Source organism: Melospiza georgiana, chromosome 18 (assembly GCF_028018845.1).
Source record: "Melospiza georgiana isolate bMelGeo1 chromosome 18, bMelGeo1.pri, whole genome shotgun sequence".
NCBI lineage: Eukaryota > Metazoa > Chordata > Aves > Passeriformes > Passerellidae > Melospiza > Melospiza georgiana.
The window spans coordinates 12,123,464-12,148,698 of record NC_080447.1 but is presented as its reverse complement, the minus strand read 5'-3'; the positions used below and the strand labels follow the sequence as shown (position 1 = coordinate 12,148,698).

Below are 25,235 nucleotides of genomic sequence, written 5' to 3'. Positions count from 1 at the left end.
TACCCTCTGGGCATGAGAGAGTGTTCCCCGCTGCCTGCTGACCCAGGGCTGGCCGGGGCTCCTGAGAGGCTCCCAGAGACACATAGCTCTTCAGCTAATTAATCCAGAACTCTTCAGCTAATTAATCCACAACTGGCTGGGTGGCTGTAAGTCTCTGTCCGAAGTAAGTTCCCCCCATCTGCCTCACGATTGTCATTAAAGGGACAGAGACTGGGGACCGCTGACGAAAAGGATCCTTGTCTGAAATTCTGGCCCTGTTAGAGAAAGTTGCTTGCCAAGGACCCTGAGGCCAGAGCACAGCTGCTGGCATTGCTAAGCTGTTGTTCACAGGTGTGTTTGCTGTATGCCAAACTGGGCCCAGTGAAAGGAAAAGAGAGGCACTGTGCCCTTTCTGCAACAATAGCCCTGGAATTTTTCCTCCCCTCTCAGCCTAGCTGGACTTCTCCTGAGGTTTTTGGTGGTCCCCACAGAAGACCCTCACCTGTTTTACAACCACTGTGACAGACAGACTGAGATGGAAGAAGCCTCTCCCTCAAGGACTGAGACATGAAACCCCAATGTGAAAAGGGCCCCCCACTCTTTCCAAGGACTGGGACTGAAACCCCCAACCCAGGGAAGGTGTGTGGGGGGAGGCAAGCTGACCAAAGCAGGATGGATGTTGCAGGTGCAAGCAGTGCACCAAGAAGACAATGGTTCTCACCACTGCTGAACATGGACTGTGTGCACCCTTCTTCAAATACCATTTTCCCCCCAAAATACAATAGACTACTTTTGATTCGATTTCAAGATTCATCTGTTGTTATAGGACATGAAACAACACGAGCGCACACACCGCTGCTCTCAAGGTGAAGAAAAGGGAGGTTTATTTTTTGACTCCAACATTTATAGATTTCCAAAAGTGACAGTGGATTGGAGGGTGACAGTGCCACCTCTCCAATGATGCTGGACAAACCAACAGTCTATCAAATTTCTCCTCCTCCATAAAGGAATGCAAAACAATGAGTTATTTACATAAAGTGCGTGAGAAAGTTTGCTACAAGAACGTAAACATCAGAAGGCTTAGAAAATCTTAGAAAATCAGGGCGACAACTCATCCTCTTCCTCCATCAAAAAAGAGTATAATAAAGGTTGGAATGAACTGGAACCATGAGATATCCCTGGATGTGACCTGGTGAACTCCATCAGCTGGACATTGAAGCACTTCACCGTTCTACATTTGGTAGCTATAGACCTCCCTTTCTCTTCCTCCCTCTTTTTCTTATTCTTCCCTTTTCCCCCAATTCCTCCCCAACACATTTTGCTGTGGTCATTCAATAAAGGTACATTGATTTTTGATTAATACTGCAAGATGGTTTCCAGGATGGTTTCTACAATTCTTTTTACATAAACATCAGCTCTTGCCTGTCACCATTGAGTCAGAGATGACAGCAGCAGGATCAGAAGGCAAAGTGGCAAAAAGCCTCATTTATTTCATCCTCTCTTCTTTTATAGTTTGTTACAGGTGGACCTGATTGGTCATTTAATCAATACATTTCACATGACTGGCCAATTAACAAGATACCCATTTGTAAACAATCTCATGAGGAAAACAGAAAAACAGATTATTAGAAAAACACCACCTGCAGGTTGTTTTAATATTTGGCTATCATTGTTTATCTCCAGCTCCCTAATGCTTTCCAGGCTCATTCTGGGAAAACTTATCCAGCTTTCTCTGATCAGGCTGTCACATCCACACTCACCTCTTACTATAATTAGCTGAATGTCATTTATGGCTGTGCAATTGTCCCCTTTAATTGGGTTGATGGGCTTCTGAAGAGGAAGTAAGATCTCTTCCTCATGCTAAACTCTTCACCTGTGTCAGGCTGGCAGGGCTCCTTGGCCTGCTGGTCACAGTCCTCCTCTCATTCTTAGAAGCCAGTGGTATTTATGGTTTCTGCACTCTTAGAATACTTCACCTGTTATTCCCAATCTTGTTTCAGTTATTCAATTCATTTCCTTGCTAAGCTCTAAATGATCTTTGCTAACTACATTTCTAACTTAGCCCCTAAATTCATTTAAGCTCTAAATTAAAATATATATCTATTTTTCACTATTTTAGTTGCATTCCTAGCTCAATCCCTTGACTCACAGAGACAGCTCTGGACATGCAGCCCGTGTGTTCTCCCAGAAGGGGCTGACAGCTGCTGGGTGAGCCAGGGAGAGTCACTTGGAGAAGAGGTGCTAAGAGTCCCTAAAAGGAATTCTATCAAGGTGGTTGATATGGAAACTGAAAAGAAGAAAAGATAAATGAGGGGGGCTGCAGTTGGACATGGCTGAAAACAGCAGCAGAGACCACTCTGTGCCAGCGAGCACTGTGTGGATTTGTTGTGGCCAATGAATAAATGTAAACTTTCTGAGAAGGTCTAACAGACAGCATGCTGCTAGAATAAACAGAGAGAAGCCTTCTGAAATGCATGGTGCTGTTCTCTGGGTTGTGACTGTCTCAACAGTGACAGGTTCTGACAGCACAAGGATTTGGGGTTATGGAAACACACCTGGGACAGCAGCAGAGCCACTGCTGCCCCATGGCTGGAAAACCAGTGAGGCACATCCTCCTCACCACTAAATTTCCACCCTGATTTCTGCTGTCAAAGATCTTCTCCAGGCAGATTTCTCCCACCACACCCAAAGGACCTCTGTGAGTCTTTGCAGGTTTTAGAACCTAAAGAGGGCTCTGGAGTCTCAGCACAGGAGGGACCTGGAGCTGCTGGAGAGAGTCCAGAGGAGGAGATACTGCAAGGGCTGGAGCCCTTCTGCTCTGGAGCCAGGCTGGGAGAGCTGGGGGTGCTCACCTGGAGAGGAGAAGGCTCCAGGCAGAGCTCAGAGCCCCTGGCAGGGCCTGAAGGGGCTCAGGGAGAGCTGGAGAGGGACTGGGGACAAGGGATGGAGGGACAGGACACAGGGAATGGCTCCCACTGCCAGAGGGCAGGGATGGGTGGGATATTGGGAATTGGGAATTGTTCCCTGGCAGGGTGGGCAGGCCCTGGCACAGGGTGCCCATCCTGGATCCCTGGCAGTGCCCAAGGCCAGGCTGGACACTGGGGCTGGGAGCACCTGGGACAGTGGGAGGTGTCCCCGCCATGGCAGGGGTGGCACTGGATGGGCTTTAAGGTCCCTCCCCAAGCATTCCATGATTCTATGAGTTATGATAGAAAATAAAAGTGAAATTTGGAGAAAGCTCCTCTCTCTGTGCCTCCCAAATCATCAGCAATGCCATGAGCCATGACATACCCATGTTGGACACCCTGCTAACCCATCCCTGCCCTGCTACATGCCCACATTCACTATGGACCAGGGGTGATGATATTACCAGGATCAAGGAAAGGATTATTACTGCAAAGATTTCAGAGGAGATTTCATGTGTGGCAATTCAAAAAAGACAGGGAATTACAGGTTCATACCCTTGACTTAATCGCCAATATTCAAAGCAAGCACCCAGCAACCAGGATCTGTTTTACTTCAAAAATGCAACTATGTGGCTTGTTTTTAGGTACATCTGATTTTTGGACATTACTGACCACCCAGACAAAGCATTTCGAAGAGAAATAAATTGAAGACTCAGCCAGAAGCAGAACTACAGACAAAGACCTTAGGATTGCCACAAGGCCACAATACCAGTCAGAGCTGATGGTGTTAAGTTTTAAACCCGGTTCATATCACAAAGGAGTGTGGGGTTTGATCCTTATTTATCAAGATTAAGAGATAAAGCAAAGTACATGAATAAACAAAAAAAAAAAAAAATGCAGCAAGTGAAAACAGAAAGAAAGGGGAAAGACTGATCTCAGGTTTGAGAAGAAGCCAGAGCAAGTTCCTCCCAGCTGATGGCCATCAGGAACAAACCCATCAGGTACACATTAATCCCAGAAAAAGCCAAAACACACTTGTTCCAACACATTAACTGTACCTCATTCCATACCCCTGCTAGGATCCTAATGGTGCTGCAAGTCCTTCCTCTCCCCTTCTCCAGCAGAGATTGCATCATCTGATTTTACAAACAACACATTGCAGGGACTCAGAGACAAGGCAGCAGAGCAGGCCAGGGCTCCAGCAGAGCAGCTTCCATCTGACAGGGAGGAGAACACGCTCTGTGTGCAACAGCCCAGCCCAAAGCACGAGGGGCAAGGACTCCTCAGTGCCCAGCTCCAGCAGAGAGGAGCTCTGGCTCCAGCCTGGGACAGGATGGGGTGTTTGGAAGGGCTCATTCTCCTGTGTGTGTTCTCCCAGCAGGCAAAGCTGCTCCTGTTTGGAAAGCACAGCTGGAAGCTGGGATCTGAGCGAGCCCTGCTATCCCATGAGGGAGCACCCAGCTTTAGGCAGGTGAAAATGCCTCTCCCATGCTGGCCCACCCCTGGGAGAAGCAGAGGCACACTTGGCTGATCAGATGGGCCTTAAGGAAGAAGAGGAACCATGTTTTGCCAATATAGTGTGATGCTGCAGCACAGAGCTGGCCCAGCACGGACAGCTGGGCTCAGTGGGAGCGCTCCAGACCCATCCCAGCTCCAGGGAGCTGTTCTGGAGGCCAGGCCTGGCCTCTCCTGCCACACTGCCCCAGGAGTGAGCTCCTGGCCTTCACGAGAGCCTGGGACACGTTTGGATCCACACCTTTCTGGGTTTGCCATATGTTTGCTTTCCCAAGCTCCCAGCAAGGCAGAGCAGGATCAGCACACGCTCCCTGCTAGGAGAGGAGGCCTCTTGCCAGAGCAAAGCACAGCTCAGGAATCAAATCAATCAGCAGGAATTTCAGATGGAAAGACAGATTTTACACGTCCTACCAAAACCATTTTGTGAGCATTACTTTTCAAAATCATGGTTTTGATAAAAGAAAGGCAAATTCAGGTGAAATTGGGAAATGGCTGTATTTAATTCAAGCAGTAAGTGCTCCCTCTGGCCAGCAGCAGCCTGAGCTCCCATGGCAAGGACCCTTGTTGGGGATGATGAAACAGGAAAGCCTTATAAATGTGATTGTCTGGCAAAAGATTTTGAGAATATGGAAACTATAAGTGAGATTGAAATGAAAGCAAGCTTTGAGATACCTCAGTTACTGAACAACTGGAAAACAATGGCATGGCCAGCTGAAGGTGATCCCCCTTTGAAGGAACAACACCCTCTGCTTGCAGACAGCTCCATGGGTCAGAGCAGACCCTACAGCTTGGCAGAAGGGGCCCAAAGAGGAGTTTTTAGGGTTTAAAATGTACCACTGTATGGTGATGTAATGATTCTTATAGGCTGTATGTAAATGCTGTAGGATTTGTATCTTGTACTAGATTGGTTAGTGAGAACTGGAATATTCAACAGAGAAGATTTATTGTAACGGGAACCTCACTCTCTTACCCTTTTACTCTCTCACCCTCTCATCCTCTCTGCCCCTCTCTTCTCTCAGCCTGCTCCAGCTGTGTTTGGCAGCTCCCAGCAGGGCCCTGCACCCAGGCCCTTTGCAATGAACCCCAAATTCCTGACCTGGCTCAGAGATCTCTGCTCTCTGTCCATCCTGACCATCCTACCCCCCCATACTCCAACAGTCCCTGTTCCAGAAACCCACTCCATAATGTGCCCATGCAGATTCCAGCCTCATTCCACCTGTGGATGCCCAGCACCTTCCTGCAGCACCACAGGAGGATGTGCCCTCCGAGATGCTCTGCTCCTGCCCCCTGGATGCCAAACTTATCTTCCCAACTGTGAAAAATCTTTTATGAAAAATCTTTTCTTTAGGATTTTTCTTCCTGAGAAGCTGAGAGGCCTCAGGAATAAAATGTAAACAATGATTATCTGCTGCTGTGGAATGCAACAGGTAGATCTTTGATTGGCCCATGTTGGTTGTTTCTAATTAATGGCGAGAGTGAGCTGGCTCGGACTCTCTGTCTGAGCCACAAACCTTTGTTATCATTCCTTCTTTTTCTATTCTTAGCCAGCCTTCTGATGAAATCCTTTCTTCTATTCTTTTAGTATAGTTTTAATATAATATATATCATAAAATAATAAATCAAGCCTTCTGAAACATGGAGTCAGATCCTCATCTCTTCCCTCAACCTGAGACCCCTGTGAACACAATCACAGTGCATCACTAACTCCTTGCTGTTCTAGTGACATCCAACCCCCTGAACTCAGCCAGTGCTAAAGCTGAGAACCCCTAAAGCTTTCTGGAGGGGAAGGGCACAAAACACTCACTCTGATATAAAGGGGAGGGATAGCAACTCCAGCTCCTCTCCTGTCATTGTGCAGGAGATCAAAACTGGAGGTAACTTTACTGGGGTGCTTTGGAAAATCAATTATCTGCTTTTAGAGGGGAAAAAACCTCCCAGGGATTCAATTCCACTTGTCAAACTTCAGCTATTTCCTTTATGCTCCTTGCTGAGAAAGTGTGAGGCTTGCTCACACTCCCTATTCTCCAGGAAGGAACAAAAAAAAAAAAAAAGCTGTTTGACAAAATAATCATTTTTGCAAGCTGCTGCACTGGCGGGACAGAGGTCTGGGATTTGGCAGAGGGAAGTGCCCGCCTTCCAATCTGATCCCAGCACCAGAGCAGAGCACCACCTGCAGCCTGGTGCCCAGTGTGGAAAGGAGGAGGGAAGGAAGCAGGAGCCATTAGAGACTGGCTCCTGGCCATCCCACATCTCCTTTGGTGCACTGGATCAGACCCCACAAACGACTGGCCAAAAAAAGGAAATCTAAAAATTGGACTCAAAGGGTCTTTTTAAGCACTTTAATCCTTTTGCACTGCCTGTTCCCAGAGCGGCCAGTCCTGGCAGCAGACACTGAGCTGGGAAAATCCTACTCCCCAAGCCAAGGAGTTAAAGAGAAAGCTGCTAATCAGCTAAATAGAAGCTGGAATCTGTTCATATGAAAGTCTCTTTTTTTCTCTGTCACCTGAGGGACATCACAGTGTTCCCAAATACACTTTTGACATCATTTGGCAGCAAGGCCCATCTCATCCTCCATGATTCATCCCTTAGGTTATTTTTTTAATATCAGAAAGTGAGCTTTTAAATGCCAAACTCATTTTGCGGGTGGCGGTGGGGAAGTGGAAGAGATTCCAAGTGGTCTCGCTGGGCTGTGCACCAACTGCCTCCACCAAATGGCTCAGAAAGCTCCTCTTCCCATGGAGCTTCCCAGACAAAGCACACTGACAGCCACATCCAACTATTACCTAATAGTTTGCTCCTCAACTTGATGGAAACACGAGAGGAGAGAGCGATTCCAGCAGGGCCAGATGTAGGACAGGGAGCTGGAGGTGGGGATCACTCACCTTCTGTCCTTGTTGCCTGCCACCAGCATGTTGGGGGGGCTGCTGTGGAGGTTGACACACGAGAAGGCACCCATGGAGTTGCCCACCTTGGTCACACACTGGTTTGTTTCCAGGTTGTAAAGGAGGATCTGGCAGAGAGGGAATAAAACACCATATAATTCAGCAGGAGCACCACGACAAGGTTTTGCTGCCCCACAAAGCAGAGCTGTGACCACCTGAGGGGTTCTGCAGGACTTGTTCCTTGATGTGTAAAACAGCACCAAGAGACAGATCTACCCCTGTGAAGAAAGGCAATGACACCTGTAGCCACGATATTTTCTGAAAAATCCTTTCCTCAGGATTTTTTCTCCTGAGAAGCTGAGGTGCCTCAGGAACAAAATGTAAACATTGATTATCTGCTGCTGTGAATGCAACAGGTGCATCTGGGATTGGTCTCATGTGGTTGTTTCTAATTAATGGCCAATCACAGACCAGTGGTTTCAGACTCACTGGTCACTCACAAGCCATTATTATTCATTCCTTCTTTTTCTATTCTTAGCTAACCTACTGATGAAATCCTTTCTTCTATTCCTTTAGTATAGTTTTAATAGAATATATATCATAAAATAATAAATCAAGGCTTCTGAAACATGGAGTCAGATCCTCATCTCTTCCCTCATGCTGGGACCCCTGTGAACACCACCACAGACACCCTCAGAAATCAGGAATTCAGGTTTCCCAGTGGCATCCAGCCACAAGCAGGGATGCACCCCCAGAAAGGCCAGGCACAGCTCTCACGGAAACCACCGGTGATATCTTTGGGGTTACAGGAAAAAAAAAAGGGTTTCTTCATCAATTTTAGTGCTTGAGAGAGCAGCAAAAGCAAACAGCAGCAGCCCTGAGGAGGTCTGGACAGATGGACAGTGAGAGGCAGATCTGGTCAAGTGCAGCAGGAACTGCAGGGCAGAGCTGAGCACACACTGAGAGCCTGGGTGCCCTCACACACACACACAGAAATGTCACATCTGAAGTGGCAGCTCAGATGGGAAAGGCAGAAAAACAACTCTGATTTTAGGCAGCATCTGAGATGATTCAAGCAGAGCCTGGATGAGAAGCACGAGTTGTTCCCTGCCCGTTCCCACTCCTCTCCTCCATCAGTTTAATCACGTTTGCTGTCCTTCCTGTGGGGCCACATCTGATCTGTCTGCTTGGGCCTTTCAATTTAGGAGAACAAATATTTTTAGAAACAGAAAAACGCACTGGTCAAAGCCCAGTGGAGCTCAGTGCTGCACCTGGCCTTATATAACTTCATAAACATGATTCAATTTCATGGTATTGCTTGTTGAAATGAAAAGAGACCTTGTGACCATGAGAAGAGTTAATGGTATTTGAAACACCAGAAAAACCCCACAGCTTCCATGGCAACATCAGCATGGCCATGTCATCGTCACATCAATATTATTTACTTCTAATTTGCTGATTATAGCCACGTGCAGCTCAATAAATATTGCACTATCTGGATGGATTATTTCAACATTTGCCAGAACAGCAGCGCTGATGCTGCCTGGCCTTTTATTTCCTATCTGTGCCATTTCAGAGATCTGAAAGGTGAATTAAGAGAGAAGGAGAGGAGCATTCTGTGATGGAGGCCTCTGGGCAACCAAAGTGAAGCTTTGAAGATCTCAAGGAACAGGGCAAAGAGAGACAGAGAATTTGGAGGTTTCCTCCACCTGCCATTCTCCCAGGCAAATTCAGCTCCCTATTAGGATCAACACATCCAACTTCCTTAGGAGTTCATAAGATTTATAATCTCCCAATTAGTTCTTTGTGAAGCTGTCTCAAAAAACATGGCATTTTTCATCCTTAAGACCCAAAAAACCAAAGCAAGGATGACCTTTGTTGGAAAACCTCGGACATAAAAGTTAAATTTAAATAAAAATTAATTTAAACTTCCACCCCAAGGAAAAAGCTGCTACAAACTGCATGGCAATGTTAGTGTTTGAGGTAAAAACCAGTTTACAGCCTGTTCTCACTTCAGCCCAGCTCCCAACAGCTCAGTAACCAAACCCACAGATAATGATGTTCTGGCAAAGGCACCTCGAAGGGTTCTCAGTGCTAAGGAAATTAATATCTGTGCCTGGCAACTCAAACTTCTCCTTGAAAAGTTTGGAACAAAAGACAAAGGCAATAAAGTGCTGAATTCAGCTGAAGAAAGAACTGACAGGGTCAGGAGCAATGCATTCCAGCTCCCAGTTGGGCCCTTCCCAGCTGGATGTTAAAACTCCAGAGGGGAGAGGGCCAAAAGCTGCTTTCTTAAAAGTCCCCTGGGGCTGATACTTGCAGTGAACATCCATAAACTATTAATTTATCTAAATGACCAGAGCTCCCATCTCTGCTATAAACATAGGATACATATTTGAACATCCAGCCATGGCCATGAAAGGCTGGAATGAAAAACTGCACCGAAAGATTCCCATGGAATGTTTTCCATGTTGCATTTGCTCTGCCTGCAGGCCCATGGCAAAGCTCACAGGTAAAAGCAGCTGGGAAAAAAATTTATTTCTCCTCACATAACTTGAGGGTGGCCTGCAATTTAAAGGGGTTGCATCTAAGGATCTATTAAAAAAAAGGGTTCACACCCACAAAAATGGAAGAAAAGCTTGTATCATCTTCTGCTACCCCCTTCAACTCCTTCTCATGCCTATCTCTATTCTTTTAAAGATTGTTTATTTTAACCAGCAATCTGGTTACTGATTTAAATTTATTTTAAATTTTATCATGCACAAATGTCTTTCTAACCAATCAGTCCCATCACTGGAAGATTCTCTGTGATTTTCAGTATCCAGGTTTTGCCTATCTCGAAATTCAACCTGTCTTGAGCAGTTCCATGACCTGCAAATGAATTTCAAACCCTTATCCTGACCAATTGATAAGTAAAGAAGCTAAAAGCACTCAGAATGCTTAAGTCTGAATAATAATTTCCTGGAGACAGGGATTTAAGAGCACACTGATGACAATTCTGAAGTTGCTGGAACACCTCTGATGAGCTCTCCTGTAATATCCCAAGGCAAGAAGGATTTTCCTTACAAAGGCCAAGGAGAGAGAATGGAAATACCTGGTCAATAGGGACTTGAAATAAGGGCCTGTGTGTTAAAGGGCAGATAAAGCATAAGATCTCTGGGAGGTTTATAATCCTATAATGCACACTGCAAAGGGATTACCCTTTTAAAGGTATTTATAATCCTATAATGGACACCCAAGCCCAGTGACCTAATAGGTACCGAAGTGAGGGAAGTGAACCAAGAGCATTTGGGTGTGAAATGAAGAACCCTGGGATAACACACTAATGAGCAGCCCTGGCCCCTCTGGGACCTCAGGGAGGAAAAGCATTAAAGACCCCGTGCAGGCAGCACCGGGATCCAACGCCCCAAATAAAAAGTGTCACCTATTAACATTGGCCAAATGAAAAGTCCAAGTTGTTGGCCAAGAGCCAGGCAATCTCCCTGAATGCTTAATAATTCAACAAGCCAGGAATAGCCAGAGCACCTCCAGCATTCTGTTTAGTTAAAGACCACAGAGATTAGCAAACACATTATCCATCTCCGAGGCGATCCCTTCCCTGTTACAAGTCCCTTAACGACCTTTACCATCCCTCCCTCTCTCTCTCTCTCTTTTAATAAGGCTGAGCAAATGGGACTTCATTTCAGCCCACTGCCACAGACTGGGGGTATTAATAATTCATGCTCATAGTCTCCCCTTTGTTAAGGCAGTGCATTAGACTAATTCCCCTCTTTGCTGGGTGACTTGGGCACAGCTCAGCCTGTGGCTGCTCCTCTGGGAGGGACACACCAGGAACCCAGCCCAGGCACGGGAAAAAAGGCAAAGTTACTGTTCTGCACAGGACTGCAGAGTGCTGGGGCAGGGAGCTCACTTTAAATGCTGTCCAAGAACTCATGAAAGATGCCTGAAATGAATTCCCAAAGAATTAAAGGCTCTGGAGCCAGAAGAGCTGAGCTGTGAGCTTTGTTACATCTCGCTGCTAAGTGAGGTCAAGCGTGGTCGATGCACTCTGCTTGAGACACTTCCAAGAAAAACCAAGGAACTGTAGGAAATGCTGCTGATGGAACTCTTCCATGCGTGGCCAAAACCCCAGCAGGTGTTTTGGGATGCTGTGCTGTTGGAGATGTCTTTTTTGGACAGAACATTAAAACAACAAATCCCTGAGCACTTGTTATCAAAGAGCCTGTGGTACTTTCAACAAGAGCTGGGGTGTCCATCCCACTGTCCTGGATGGCAGCCAGCACACGCCTGCTCTGGGAAGAGCTGCTTTCCCTTTCCCTTTCCCTTTCCCTTTCCCTCTCCCTCCCCATTCCTGCCTCCCTTTCCCTTTCCCTTCCCTTTCCCTCTCCCTTTCCCTTCTCTCCCTTTTCCTTTCCCACCTCCTGCCCACAGGAACAGCGTGGGGCAGCTGGAGGCTGAGCTGTGTCTCAGAACTGGGTGAATCCCTCTGTGTGTTGGTTCTTATTATTCTTATTCTCTGAATTTGGTTCTTATTTAGATGCAGTATTGGAGGGAGGATCATAAATATCAGCAAAAAGCACGTTGTGAAACCACACTCAAACCCTACATCCTTCTCCTCGCTGAACAACACACAGGATCCATTACAGAAGCACTTTTTCAGAAAGAACCATCCAGGATTGAGGTTTCTGTCATTTCAAGTAAAATAAAACCACCCTGAGTTGCTCAGAGTGGCAGAGGATCAAGCAGCAAGCCTGAGGACAGAATTTACATTTATTTTCAGATTATATTTCTCCCCTTTGCTTCTGTCCAGCCCTCTGCCAATTGGAAAAAACATTGCCTGAATACACAAAAATATTGCCAATGAAAAAGGGGCTGTGAAATTCCAAGTCCACCACAAACAAAAAAGGGATCTGGTTTCTGCTCAGGTCAAACCCATCCAATCCAGAGGGTACCTACAAAAGCAGGAATATGCATTTGTGGGGGAACTCATCAAATTAAACACAACATATGGTACACACTGCTGCAAGTTTGGGTTTTATATCTGAAGTGATGTGGAAAACAAGAATATTTTTAAAGTTTACAAGCCCCAGGGGCACAGTTTCCCTGTGCAAATGTATTGGATTGCCTACTGTAAATATGGCACATAACACTACAACAACAACAAAAACAATCTGACTGTTAACAAATGCAAGGTCAGCACGCTGATACTTGTGCACACAGATAAGTGTTCTGGCTCCATAAATTTCAAGATGAGCTAAGATTTAAAAGGAGCAGCTGAAGGAGACAGACAGACAATCAGAGAAGAAGAAAAAGAGTAAATCAAACACAAAACAGCCAGTTAAAAAAATAAATAAATAAAAAAGCAGTTAATATCCATGAATAATGGATGTTTGATTTAAAAGCAGTTTACTCCAATATGATGTAATTTTTGACAATCAGCCAGAGAGACTATTTTTCAAGTTCTTGCCAGATAGAAGTCATTGTGGGGAGCTGGGAACACAAGTGCTTCTCTGAGCATGTGGAAAATTGACTTTCATGCCATCCTAAAGGTGACTTTTGCTGGCAGACGCATGCGCCGGGCGATGCCTGAAAACCCAAAAGCAGCAGCACAGCTCCCAGCAAATCCAGCAGGAAAAGCAGCTCCCTGCTCCTCCCCATCCAACACCTGCTGCACGAGTCACACACAGAGCTAAAGACAAGTGCAGTTTGCTTTTCCCTTTGAAGTTTCCCCGTGCCTGGAGTTGCAGAGCGAGGCTGCAGGCTGGTGGCAAGCAGGGGAGCCAAGCTCCGCGCTGGGCGCTGCCAACGCACCTGCAGCCCTGGGCACTGCCAGCCCCCGGGGCTCTGCCAGCCTGGGATGGGCTGGGATGTGGGCAGATGTCTGCTAGGACTGCAATGGGGTCACCAGGCTCCTTTGACTCGTGCCTGGTGGAGCCAAGAGCTCCAGGGCCCGTGAAGGATGTTGTGTTTACCCACCGAAGCACCCACACGCTCAAAAATCCCTCTAGCCCAGGGACAGATGCTCCCTGACCTGAGGGAAACTTTCTGAGGCAAGGTGAACCTTAAAAACTGAATTCAATCCCTTGGTTTCATCACCTGGAATATTCATGGCACATCCTAGCAGCTGTATTTTCCAAACCTGAGACACCCACCTCAGCCACTGTGCCATTTTTGAGGCACTCACACTGCAGCACACACAGGGGGAAAAAGCAGAATGTCCTTAATGTCAGCCAGTATCAGCCAATAGAAAAGGGTTGATTTATTTATTAGTTATTATTTATTTAGTATTTTATTTATTTCAACTTGCAAATTATTATTATTATCATTATTATTATTATTACTATTATTATTATTACTACTACTACTACTACTACTACTACTACTACTACTATACTATTATTCCTGGTCACTTAGAGTGTTTGATCAAGAAATCATGCTACTACTACTACTACTACTACTACTACTATTACTATTATTATTCCTGGTCACTTAGAGTGTTTGATCAAGAAATCATGCAAAATTAGACAAGGAAAAGTTCTGGACTCATCAAACACTCATGATCAAAATTTAGACAAGGAAAAGCTCTGGACTCTCTGCTGGTGTCTTTTCCTTGCAATAGTTCAGTTCCTCAAAGAGTGCTGTTTCTCTTACATGGTACCAAAGAGCTTATAAATAAAAAGGTATTTAAAACACCTTTCAACGCCTCCAAAGATCTGCTAACACCCTGCAGCCCTGCAGCTCCTCAAAGACAGACATTTGGGCAAGTTCCATCTGTTCAAACACCAGCAAGCCCTGCCCTTCTACTGGTATGAAAACAAGAGTTCATAAAGATGAATTTGTTGAAAACTGGGCCCTTTACAAGGGTCACAGAGGCCAGCAGAAGTGAAAAACCCCACATTTTTTAAACAAAAAAAAACTTAAGTTAAAAAAAATTGAAGTCTTTGGAACTCCATGAGAACTGCAGACATTCAACACCAGAAAAGACAATGCAGCTTCTCAGTTAGGCGGACTTTAGTTAAAATAAGGTGTAAGTAAGGTGTAAAAGCTCACATAAAGCAGTCATGAACTAAATATACAATCTAAAAATGACTGTAAAGTATGAAACTCAATTTCAAGGAGTATTTACTGCTGTCCAGAGCAGCTGTGGCAGTGCCCAAGACCAGGTTGGACACTGGGGCTTGGAGCAGCCTGGGACAGTGGGACGTGTCCCTGCCATGGCAGGGGTGGCACTGGATGGGCTTTAATGTCCCTTCCAACCCAAACCACTCAAGGATTCTATAATTTCAAATTTGTTTTCACTCACTATCACTAGTTAATTCTACTGGACACACTCACATTTCCAAGCAGCTGAAGAATTCCATGGAAACACGAAATCCAGGGGCAAACCCAGGCAGTGTTTCAATGGCTGCTGAGAGGAGCCAGGTGAGGTTGAACACCTTTCCTCAAGCCAATCAGCAGCTCCAGAGAGCTGCAAAAGCAGCAGCATGAACAAGCAGCACCCCAGAGAGCTGATCTCAGCACATCCAGCTTCTGCCTGAGCTGGAAGCTGTAAAATCATCCCTTCCCTCCTCTCCTCCCCATCCCCAGCCCTGGAATCAGGTTCACGTTTGTGCACAAGCAACCAAAACCACACCTGAACTGTGCCTGACAATATCTGTAATAAAAATCCTCACCTGAACTGTGCCTGACAATATCTGTAATAAAAATCCTCACCTGAACTGTGCCTGAGAATATTTGCAACAAAGATCCTCACCTGAGCTGTGCCTGACAATACAACAAAAATCCTCACCTGAACTGTGCCTGACAATATCTGCAACAAAAATCCTCACCTGATATGTGCCTGACAATATTTGTAACAAAAATCCTCATGCATGTTGTGTGAAGCTTCTTTGGTAGAAAAACCCCCAAATCCTCCTTTGTTCATTGTCTCATATCCACAAGAACTGCTCAAATGTTAAAAATTTTGAACAGAATTTGAAATACAGGAGAACGTTGTGTTTTAGGATATTTCCCCTCATCTCAGGAGAACAAACACCTCTAAATTTCATAGAAATAATCCACAAAGCTCACCTGAGCTGTAGCAGGAGACCAGACTTACCTGACAGCAGATTCAGGGAAGGTTATAAAGACACCAGCTATGAGAAAAGCTCCAGACTGCATCAGAAACCAGATGAACTCAAGCCTAACATTTATCCTGCTGCCTCCTTTTGAGGTTTAGATCGTGACATGAAGAGGAACAAAGCCAATCTGTGGATTTAATCTCCCCCATGGTGCTTAAACCCAAAATCCCCACAGGTGAATGCCCAGCCTTGTGGTGCTGCAGCAGCTCTGTGACCAGGGGGCTCCCAGCTGCCTGACACAGGGGATGTGTCACTGGCCTGACATCATCCCTCAAGGAATGTCCCCTGGATGCCCTGGGAATAAGGATTTCCCCCACGGGTCATTATCTGGGCTATTTAATTATCTCTAGACAAGCCCAGATGGGAACACATATCTCAGATTTTGGACTTGAAGGGATTTCATGTTGAGTTTACAGAGCTGAAACAACAAAATCTTTCATAGCTTCACTTCAAAAAAGAGTTCCAGGAGCACTAGAGCAGAAGAACTTTCAAGAAACAGCATCATATTTGGGTTGTCTGGTGCTACTAAAGTGCAAGCTGAACTTCTCAGGGATGAAGCATTTCTGTTTTCTCCTCCCTCCTGCACGGGTGTCTCTCATCTGACAGGAGCCAAGTCTAGGCCACAGATTTGATGTTTTCCTCCTCTCCAACATAAAAGTTCCCAGTAAATTTATGCCTCAGATGTCAGCTCTGCTGTCAAACGTGGCTAAAATTAGAAAATGATTTTATAAAAAGAGAGAGGGAGGAAAAAGACGCTTTCCCTAAGTGTTTTGATCAGGAAGCAGGTTACTAGGCAGGGATTGCCAGAAGGAAAACAACAACCAGGAGGAAAACAAAGAAAACCCCGAAGCGGGGAGGAACACAGGCAGCAGCCAGGGGGGCTGGAATCCTCCAGGATGGCATTTCCAGGCTGGGGAGCTGTCCCAAAGCCAGGCTGTCCCCGTGGGCTCAGTGTAATCAGGCACTGCAGAGTCCCTTCACGTCTGCGCGGGGCCGCTCGTTAGCACAAGAGCCAGCAGTAATTAATTTCCGGCGTGATGTCAGCTGGAGCAGCAGTGCCAAGGCAGTGTCCTTGTCACACCCCCTGGCTGGCTGCGCCCATCTCCCTGATTAGGATGCACCAGGTTTAATGCAATCTGCCAGCAAGAGCAGGGAGCTCAGGACTAAATGAGGAAAGATGTCCTGTGGTGGTGTTCAGGGGTCGCGGGATGAGGGAAGAGATGAGGATCTGACTCCATGTTTCAGAAGGCTGATTTATTATTTTATTATATATATTATATTAAAACTATACTAAAAGAACAGAAGAAAGGATTTCATCAGAAGGCTTGCAAAGAAGCAAAAGGAATGATAACAAAAGCTTGTGTCTCACCAAGAGTCTGAGACAGCTGGACTGTGATTGGCCATTAATTAGAAACAACCAATCACAGATGCACCTGTTGCATCCCACAGCAGCAGATAACCATTGGTTACATTTTGTTCCTGAGGCCTCTCAGCTTCTCAGGAGAAAAAATCCTAAGGAAAGGATTTTCATAAAATGTCTGTGACAATGTCTGGCTTTGCTGAGCAGCACTCGGGGCTGGGGGGGTTCATTTTTGGAACCCAGGACATTGCTCTGGCTGCCCTGGGTGATTCAAGACCCTGGCAGGGGGCTCAGAGACCCTGGCACAGAGTCACAAACACCTGCACCTTTGATTTTAGTCCATGGAAACAATTACCAACTTTGTGTGAAGATTTACAAGTCACAAGAGCTTGAGTAGAATTATACTGAGAGTATCTAATCTTATTTATAAAACCATCCTTTGAAACTTGTTTCTAGTTCTATTTCTCTCAACAATATTTATCTTATTCCATAGTATTTCTAAGTCAGTATTTCCTATCTCAACGTTTACACAGATACATACTATGTAAACCTTAGGTCAAACTTTAAAAATTCTCCACAAATTCATTCCCACAGCTGAACAATAATCCCTCACTTCAGCCCACAGAAGAACACAAAGCAGCATCAGATTATTGCATTGAAGTGTTTTCTCTCTACTCTCCAAAGCTGGAGAGCAGGGAAAGAAGTCCTCAGCATAAACTCTTTTTTTCCATTAATTACAAAGGTATAAAAATCTTCTCAGAAATAATGACAGTACCTGGTTGGGCTCTAAAATTACTCTTCATAAGTCTTACTACAATATATTTTTCATAATTCTATTTCCTCAAAGTATCTAATCTTATTTATAAAACCATCCTTTGAAACTTGTTTCTAGTTCTATTTCTCTCAACAATATTTATCTTATTCCATAGTATTTCTAAGTCAGTATTTCTAAGTCAGTATTTCTAAGTCAGTATTTCCTATCTCAAAGTTTACATAGATACATACTATGTAAACCTTGTGTCAAACTTTAAAAATTCTCCACAAATTCATTTCCACAGCTGAACAATAATCCCTCACTTCAGCCCACAGAAGAACACAAAGCAGCATCAGATTATTGCACTGAATTTTCTCTCTACTCTCCAAAGCTGGAGAGCAGGGAAAAAAGTCCTCAGCATGAACTCTTTTCTCCTTAATTACAAAGGTGTAAAAATCTTCTCAGAAAATAATGCCAGTACCTGGTTGGGCTCATTCAATAGCCAGCCAAAGGTTTTGATGCCAAAGGCAGCCTCGTGAGCAGCCACATCAAGGCAGGTGACAGGCTGGCCATAGACTGAGTGCAGAATCCTGCCAGGAGCTTCAGCCTTCAGCAGATACACAATGTCCTCTGCAGCTGCCACTGCCACCGGGCTCCCCCTCACATCTGGAACCAGATTAAGGAAGTTGACCTAAAAAGAGCAGACTTTTTATTTTATTTTTTTATTTTAATTTATTCAAATACAGTCAAAACTTCTTTTGCATGTGCTGAACTGAACAAACTACTCATGTGTGTCCTGAATCATCTCAGCTATGGATTAATTCCACACAAAGACCAAGCATCAAGCTTACTACTGAACTGTAAGACTGACTGAGCTTTGGAGGGGGGATTAATCAGGAGTGGTTTAAATCACTTCACACCCTTTAACTGCACAGCTTCCTCCTACAGGAGAGAGGCTGCAAGACTCAATTATTCCTACACACTTCCTTCCCCTTTCAAACAAATGCTGATACTCTGAGACAAAACAAAACTTCAGAAAAACGAGTTTTAATTACAACTCTCAAAACTTCAGTGACAGAAGGTGCAACCTAAAGAAGCTGCATGAGTAGTTACAGCTTCACAAGTGACACTATTAGGCTGCCTGCAATATCCTGCCTCAGAATTAATCAGATAGTGTGGATCTGGAATGAGACCTGGAGTTTCAGCTCCAATTCTATGCGAGAAAACTGATTTACAAAATGAGCCAGCTTAGTTTACTGTTGACAAAAAAAAAAATAAAAAATTAAAAGGAACCTAAAATACCCAGCCAACCTCCTGCACCATACGGACCTGTGTTCATTTTCACTCCTAGCTCAAGCCAGCAGTTCACCCTTGCTCTTCAGGGATGGAAGACTCACCCTGAACCTGCTCCAAAGTCAGAGCCTCGAGCTGATCTAGCTCAGGCTGTAAGACTTTCATAAGAACCATCCCAACCCTTCCAACAGCAATTAGTGGATCAGGAGCTCCTGTAAGGAAGCAGAGCAGCCTGGAGACTCACCAGTTTCTGGATTTCAAAGGTCCCTGGGGTTTGCCAGAATCCTCTGTCGTCGGGGCTCTCCAGCCTGACCTGGAAGCCGGAGGCCGTGGCCACGGCGGCGCCGCCCGGGGCCAGCGCCAGCGCCTGGAGGTGCTGGTTGTGCTGGAAGTGATGGATGGGCTCCTGGCCCAGCAGCAGGCTCCAAACACTGACAGTGCCTGCACAGGGGAAATGGGGTTAGCTCAGCTCTGACACAACCTTCGATGAGGCTTTAAACAGCTGCAAGTGGAGCTGGTGGAACAAAGGAACACACGGGGAAGAGATGGGGCAGGACGGCTGAAATTCAGGGTGCTCTGGTTCCTCTGGCCATGGGTCACAGGAGGATTTATGTGCTCTGGCCTGCAGCTGAAGGAGGGGAGGCATAGATGGGATATTGGGAAGGGATTCCTCCCTGGGAGGGTGCCCAGAGCAGCTGTGGCTGCCCCTGGATCCCTGGCAGTGCCCAAGGCCAGGCTGGACATTGGGGCTGGGAGCAGCCTGGGACAGTGGGAGGTGTCCCTGCCATGGCAGGGGTGAAATGGGATGTGCTTTAAGGTCCCTTCCAACCCAAACCCATCTGTGATTCTGTGATTCCAGGCTCTATTGCTCTGTACCATTTCCTAATTTCTGACTGTCCAATAACATTAGCAGCTACCTTGAGGAAGACACTGACTTCTCTCAATTTTCATGTTTGGAGATCAGATGTAAACAGACACCTGAAATTTTGTTCTATTATAGAGAGGTTCTCAATTACCCCAAAACCAGTGAGGAAGAGCCCACACTCCAATTTTAAGTCACTTTGCTGCATAGTCACAGAATCACAGAATATCCTGAGTGAGAAGGGACCCCCAGGATCATCCAGTCCCACTCCTCTCCCTGCCCAGACCCCCAACAGCCCCACCCTGTCCATCCCTGGCAGTGCTGCCCAAAAGCTCCTGAGCCAGAGGCTTTCCCCACTGCCCTGGGGAGCCTGGGCAGTGCCAGCACCCTCTGGGAGAAGAACCTTTCCCTGATCTCCACCTAAACCTCCCAACACAGCTCCATTCCCTGGGTCCTGTCTCTGGTCACCACAGAGAAAAGCTAAAGAATACAAATCCTAAAGAATAAAGGAGTGTAAGTGAAAAGAAAACATATTTATAATTGCATTTTTGCCAGCCTGGCTCCCCAGTTCTCTATTTAAAAGCATCATAATCTGAGTAAGAGCAACCTGAGGCAATCAGGAGGGAACCAGAAGGGAATTGGAGCCTTCTGGGCCACCTTTGCACTGAATTGAGAAGCAATCTTCCAGCATGACAGGCAGGGCTGGAGAAGGCTCCCTTGCAGAGGAGCACGTTAATGATGAAATGATTAATGGCAGCTCTTCCTTCAGAAGGAGACATAAAAGCCCTGACAGACAGCTGTGGATGGGCACCACTGCCAGTTTGCAAACACTCCTCCCCAGTCCCAGAGGAGGTGAAGCAAGAGTGTGGTAATGAAACTGCACATAGTGAAATGGTAGCTAAATGAGTTTAAATTGATTTATGGTAGCTTTTGTAAAGATTATTTGGTATCTGGAAAGTGCTACCCATGTGAAATAATGCAGATAATCCTTAAGATCCCTGTCTAATGGCACTCCCACTGAATATTTATATTCCTCACCATGGGAATGAGTACCATAATGGGGACCATTTTTGTTTTATTAGGGATGAATATTTAAATTAATCTGCTATTTGCCTAAACAATTAGCCGCCTCTGTTTGTTTACACAAAGCCAAAACTGCAATTAGGCTTCCATCAGAAAGATCAGTCCCGACTAAAACTGTCCCGACGGAGCCGTAAGGGCTCCGAGCAGAACTTCCCAAAATGACTTCTTAGCATAATGGTAATTATGTTAATTGCTTGAAAGGTAAATAACTGCTGAACTGGGTTTGCAAAACAGACTGGTTGCACACAGCTTCAAAGCAGTTAACAAATCCAAGTGGGCAGCACAGGCTGCACCCCCAGAGCAAAGGGATGGAGAGGTTTCACCTCCAGGAGATCACTCAGCCAGGAAAAAACCCATCAGTGATAAAGTGATATCAGATACAGGGAGTCAGAACTGGACTTTTGTGTCAGACCATGGGTTTGGCTGCCAGGCTCCTCCAAGCAGGAGGATTTTCAATTTTTGTTCAGCAGAAAATGTATCTCAATTAAATATCAGGTTCATGAAGAGGAAAAACAAGGGTGATTTGCTTTCAGTGAATCCTTTTGTTTACACATCTCTGTGATGAACATTCCACTGGGTTTAACAGTGTCTAAATGGATGAAAGTTCTGGGAAAAAAAATAAAATATTCTGACCACAGGAGCAAACTGAGAAACCCAGAGCTCAGGGTTCTGCTCTCCAATTTTAGGCAACAAGCCACAAATTATTATTATTATTACTATTATTACTACTACTACTACTATTATTACTATTACTACTGTTATTATTGTTACTGCATCTCGAACATGTCAAAATCTGTCCAAAAGAAAATATTATAATCAGGCAAACACAGAGTGTACAAACACAGATATGTGCAATGTCTTGCCCATATAATGATACATTATATGGGCAAAACATTCCTGGTAATCTAAAAAAAAAATGTGACTTGTAAGGTCACAAATTCACATGTGATGAAGAAGCAGAAAGTAAAGAGTAACTTGGAGAGTTCAAAGAATATCCTGAATTGGAAGGGACCCACAAGGATCAGGACAGAAGGAAAACAGAAAAAGCAAACACTCCACTGGATTTATAAATAGGTAAAGCTGCTACGAGGGCTAAAAGTGCTGCTCAGAATATTCTGCATTTCACTGCAGAAACAACAAAAGGTATTTATGGGTGTGCAAGTCCTTGCAGCAGTCAATCATGTTTGGGTAAGAGCAAAAAATCCCACACGTTCCAGTTCAGGTTATTAGTGTGGCACTAAAAAAAATCAGGCAAAGATTTAGCAGTGCAGATGAGATCACTGCTCTCCACAGTCTGTCTTCCTGCCTCCAGCACTGCCCAGCACCTCATTTCCACAGCAATTCCTCTGCTGAGGTGAAGTTAAGGTTGCAGCCATATGTTATCTTTTTTATTTTTTATAATACTGAAATCTTACCAAGTGTTAGAAGGTCACGAAATGAAAATTATAAGCAGCGGTTTCACAGCACGCTAAAATCTGCACCATAATTGTGATTATTCCAACTGAACTCCAACAGTAACTCCTCAAAATTATTTAGAATTATGAGCAAGCTGGAAAGTCATCATGGCTCATGAAAAGAAGTGCAAGAAGCTGCTGCTGCTGGTGTAATGCTGATACTCAATGTGACAATCACTGCACCAGCCTCGTTTATCACTTTGCCCCAGATTTAACAAAAAATTCAACTCCTAACCCATATATTTCTGAATTGTGGCCTGATGAAAGGTCCATTTATTGCCATTGACTCCAGACTGGAAAGTCCTTGGACAGAACATTGAGCAGGAGGTGCTGTGCCTCAGAGTGCAGTGCTGGTCCTGACTGAGCCCCAGATTTTGGGAGCATCACCAGCCCTGCACAGCTCGTGCTGTGTCAAAGGTGGGAGGCTGGAGCTCCTCTCTCTCCACCAGCAGTGCTGGCAGCACAAAAGACATCCTGCAAAAGCAGCTGTTACATCTGTTTCCACACAGGTTTTTCTCTGCTATTACAGGCAATGCATTTGTTACAAAATTAAACAAACCCAAGTATCTTTTTTTTCCTTTAAAATCCCCTAATCCTCCGACGGGGCAAGGCAGCACAACCACAGAGCAAACAGTGCTAAATCTCATTTGTAAATATTATGCTGGCTGTGTCTGGCAGTGTCACAGAGCCTGTCTGAGCCCCTCCTGAGCTGGGCACAGCTGGCACTGCCCACCTGAGCTGCCTGGTTGGGGAGCTTGGATGTGGGTGTGGAAGATCCCAGCTCAGATCCTAAAGACCCTTTGCATCAGCTCTTCCACATTAAAACCAGCATTTGCTGTCAGCTGGTGGCTGCTGCCAGCTTTGGAAGAGGTGTAAAGCAATCTACATGTGCATTATCTGAAAAAAAAAAATATTTAAAACCCCAGAATTTTGTCTGTGCTGGAGCAGGGAATCCAAATGTGCTCATGGTTTACAAGTTAATTCCCTTCAGCTTCTAAACACAAGGGAAGGCCAGAAGGTGCTGAATTCACATCATCTCCATGGTGCTTGTCCTGTTTCAGAGCTGTGGTCTTGCCACCTTGATTTAAATAAAATAAAACTCTATTTCACCTTTTGAAAACCCTTGGAATTGATGATCCTTGTGGGTCCCTTCCAACTCAGGCTATTCTGTGATTCTCTGGCTCCATACAGGTGGGGTTTTTTTGCTCCAAAGTGGGAATATGAATTTATTTCCTTATAATTTTCAGCTACATCATATCTCTATGAAGTACAACCAATATAAGAAAAGCATGGGTGGAAATGAGCACCAGCCTGGAGGATCAAAACTTGTCGCTGTGAATTTTTGAGTTTTTCCCAAAAACATTTCTAGTTGTGTTTTGGTAAACACTAATTTAACCTTAGTAGATACTTGAAGTTCATTAACCAACGTTTTACATTTAATTTTCACTTCCAGCAGGTCCTGAGGGTACAAATAGTGAGATCAGACCTCAGTGACAAGGGCCTTTTACTCACACTACCATTACCACACCAGCTCCCACTAAATGTTCCCAGATTTTACCCCCATCACCCTTCTTCCAGGGATTTCCACACAACACCATCCCTCAGAGAAGGCACAGACCCTGTTTCATTCCCAGTGTGGGGAATGGCATGACTGGGATGGGAAATCACACTCCACTCACCCAAACCAAGAGATCTGCACCCAATGGGAATAAACATCCCAGCCCCTCTCCTGCAGTTTTCTTCTGACATTTCTTCCTTCACTCCAGCCAGCCTGGAATGCTCCTGCTCTCTTGGAGCACATCCTGGCACTCAGGGACACCAAACCCATCACTCTGCAAAGAGGGTACAGAAGGGACAACACCCCCAGGCAGCTTTAGGGGCACCAGAAAGGACAAGAGCACAGAAATCCAAAAAGCAGCACTGCCGAAATTCCCCTCCTGGAGGCTGCAGCAGGCAGGAGCACCTCTGATCCCTGCAGCAAGCACCCTCCTGTGCTTCCCCTGCAGCCTGGGAAGCCACCAGCTCCTCACAGTGGGCCTGAGGGGGTACAAGCAGGGCAGCAGGGCCGTGTTCCCCACCGTGCCTGCAGCAGGGTGGCTGTGGCATTTAAAGGACAGCAGGAAAAAGTTCTGTTCTCCTGTTGCTGCACATTGTTTGCCAGTCAAACCATGCAACTCCAGAGCGCAGGGGGGAGAGGGATGGCTGAAGCAGACTGCTGTTTCCCAAAAGCTGTGGCTCCCAGCCAAAGGCAGGCAAGCATGGAGCAGATGGAGTCCTGGCAAGGCCTCTCCTGTCCCTGCATTAGCAGCATCTGCTCATTACCCAGAACCCTCGCCTGCTTTATCTAATGCTCCAGGAAAAGCATTTTGATTTGATTCATTTCAGTTCGGTAACGTGCAACACAATTAGTGGTAAAATCAAACTGGAGCGCTGCCAGTGCTGACAATAGGAAACAAGGCAGAAGAAATATGAGGCCAGTGGGTTGGAATTCAAAAATCACAACTGTGGCTCGAGTTGCCAAGTCCCGTTGCCCCAGGTGTACATCCAGTGCCCCCACTGAGCGCTGGCACGGGCACAGGGAACTTCATTTGCTCCTCATCCATTCCTCCCTCCTCTCCCCATCCCTGCAGCCCAAGGCTGGCACCATCAGCAACCACAATCCCATTTTCCTCCAGGGCCACCAAGGAGTGACAACCCACTTTGGCCAGGGCATCCCAGGAGGACATCCCTGTGTCCTTGGTGTGCCTGGGGAAGGAGCTGAGGGGCAGAGCAGGGCAGGCAGTGCCTGCCAGCCCTTCCCTGGGATGGGGAAGCAGGGCCAGCACCGCGGGAGCCCTGCGGGACCGGGAGCAGCCAGGGATGGTGTCGGGGCCAGCCAGGGAAGTCTAGACTGCCTGACAGCACCACCTCCAACACGAGCAGATGGCTCCTCTGGGTTAGTCAAACTTACAAACAAAGAGGAAAGGGAGCTGGAAAAGTACAACAAAGAACAATCAAACACATTATCTTCAAAGCCGTCCGCTCCCT

General features: G+C 45.8%; 1 protein-coding gene across 1 annotated transcript in view; it reads right to left on the bottom strand.

Moving 5' to 3' along the window:
* FBXW8 (F-box and WD repeat domain containing 8) overlaps nucleotides 1-25,235 on the bottom strand; it is a 61,036-nt gene that overhangs the window by 6,578 nt on the left and 29,223 nt on the right. The window contains exons 6-8 of the mRNA XM_058037260.1: nucleotides 19,054-19,250; nucleotides 17,998-18,207; nucleotides 7,283-7,410 (exon numbers count right to left, since the gene is read on the bottom strand). Of these exons, the coding sequence (XP_057893243.1) occupies nucleotides 7,283-7,410; nucleotides 17,998-18,207; nucleotides 19,054-19,250 (535 nt within the window). The remainder of the gene's footprint in view (nucleotides 1-7,282; nucleotides 7,411-17,997; nucleotides 18,208-19,053; nucleotides 19,251-25,235) is intronic.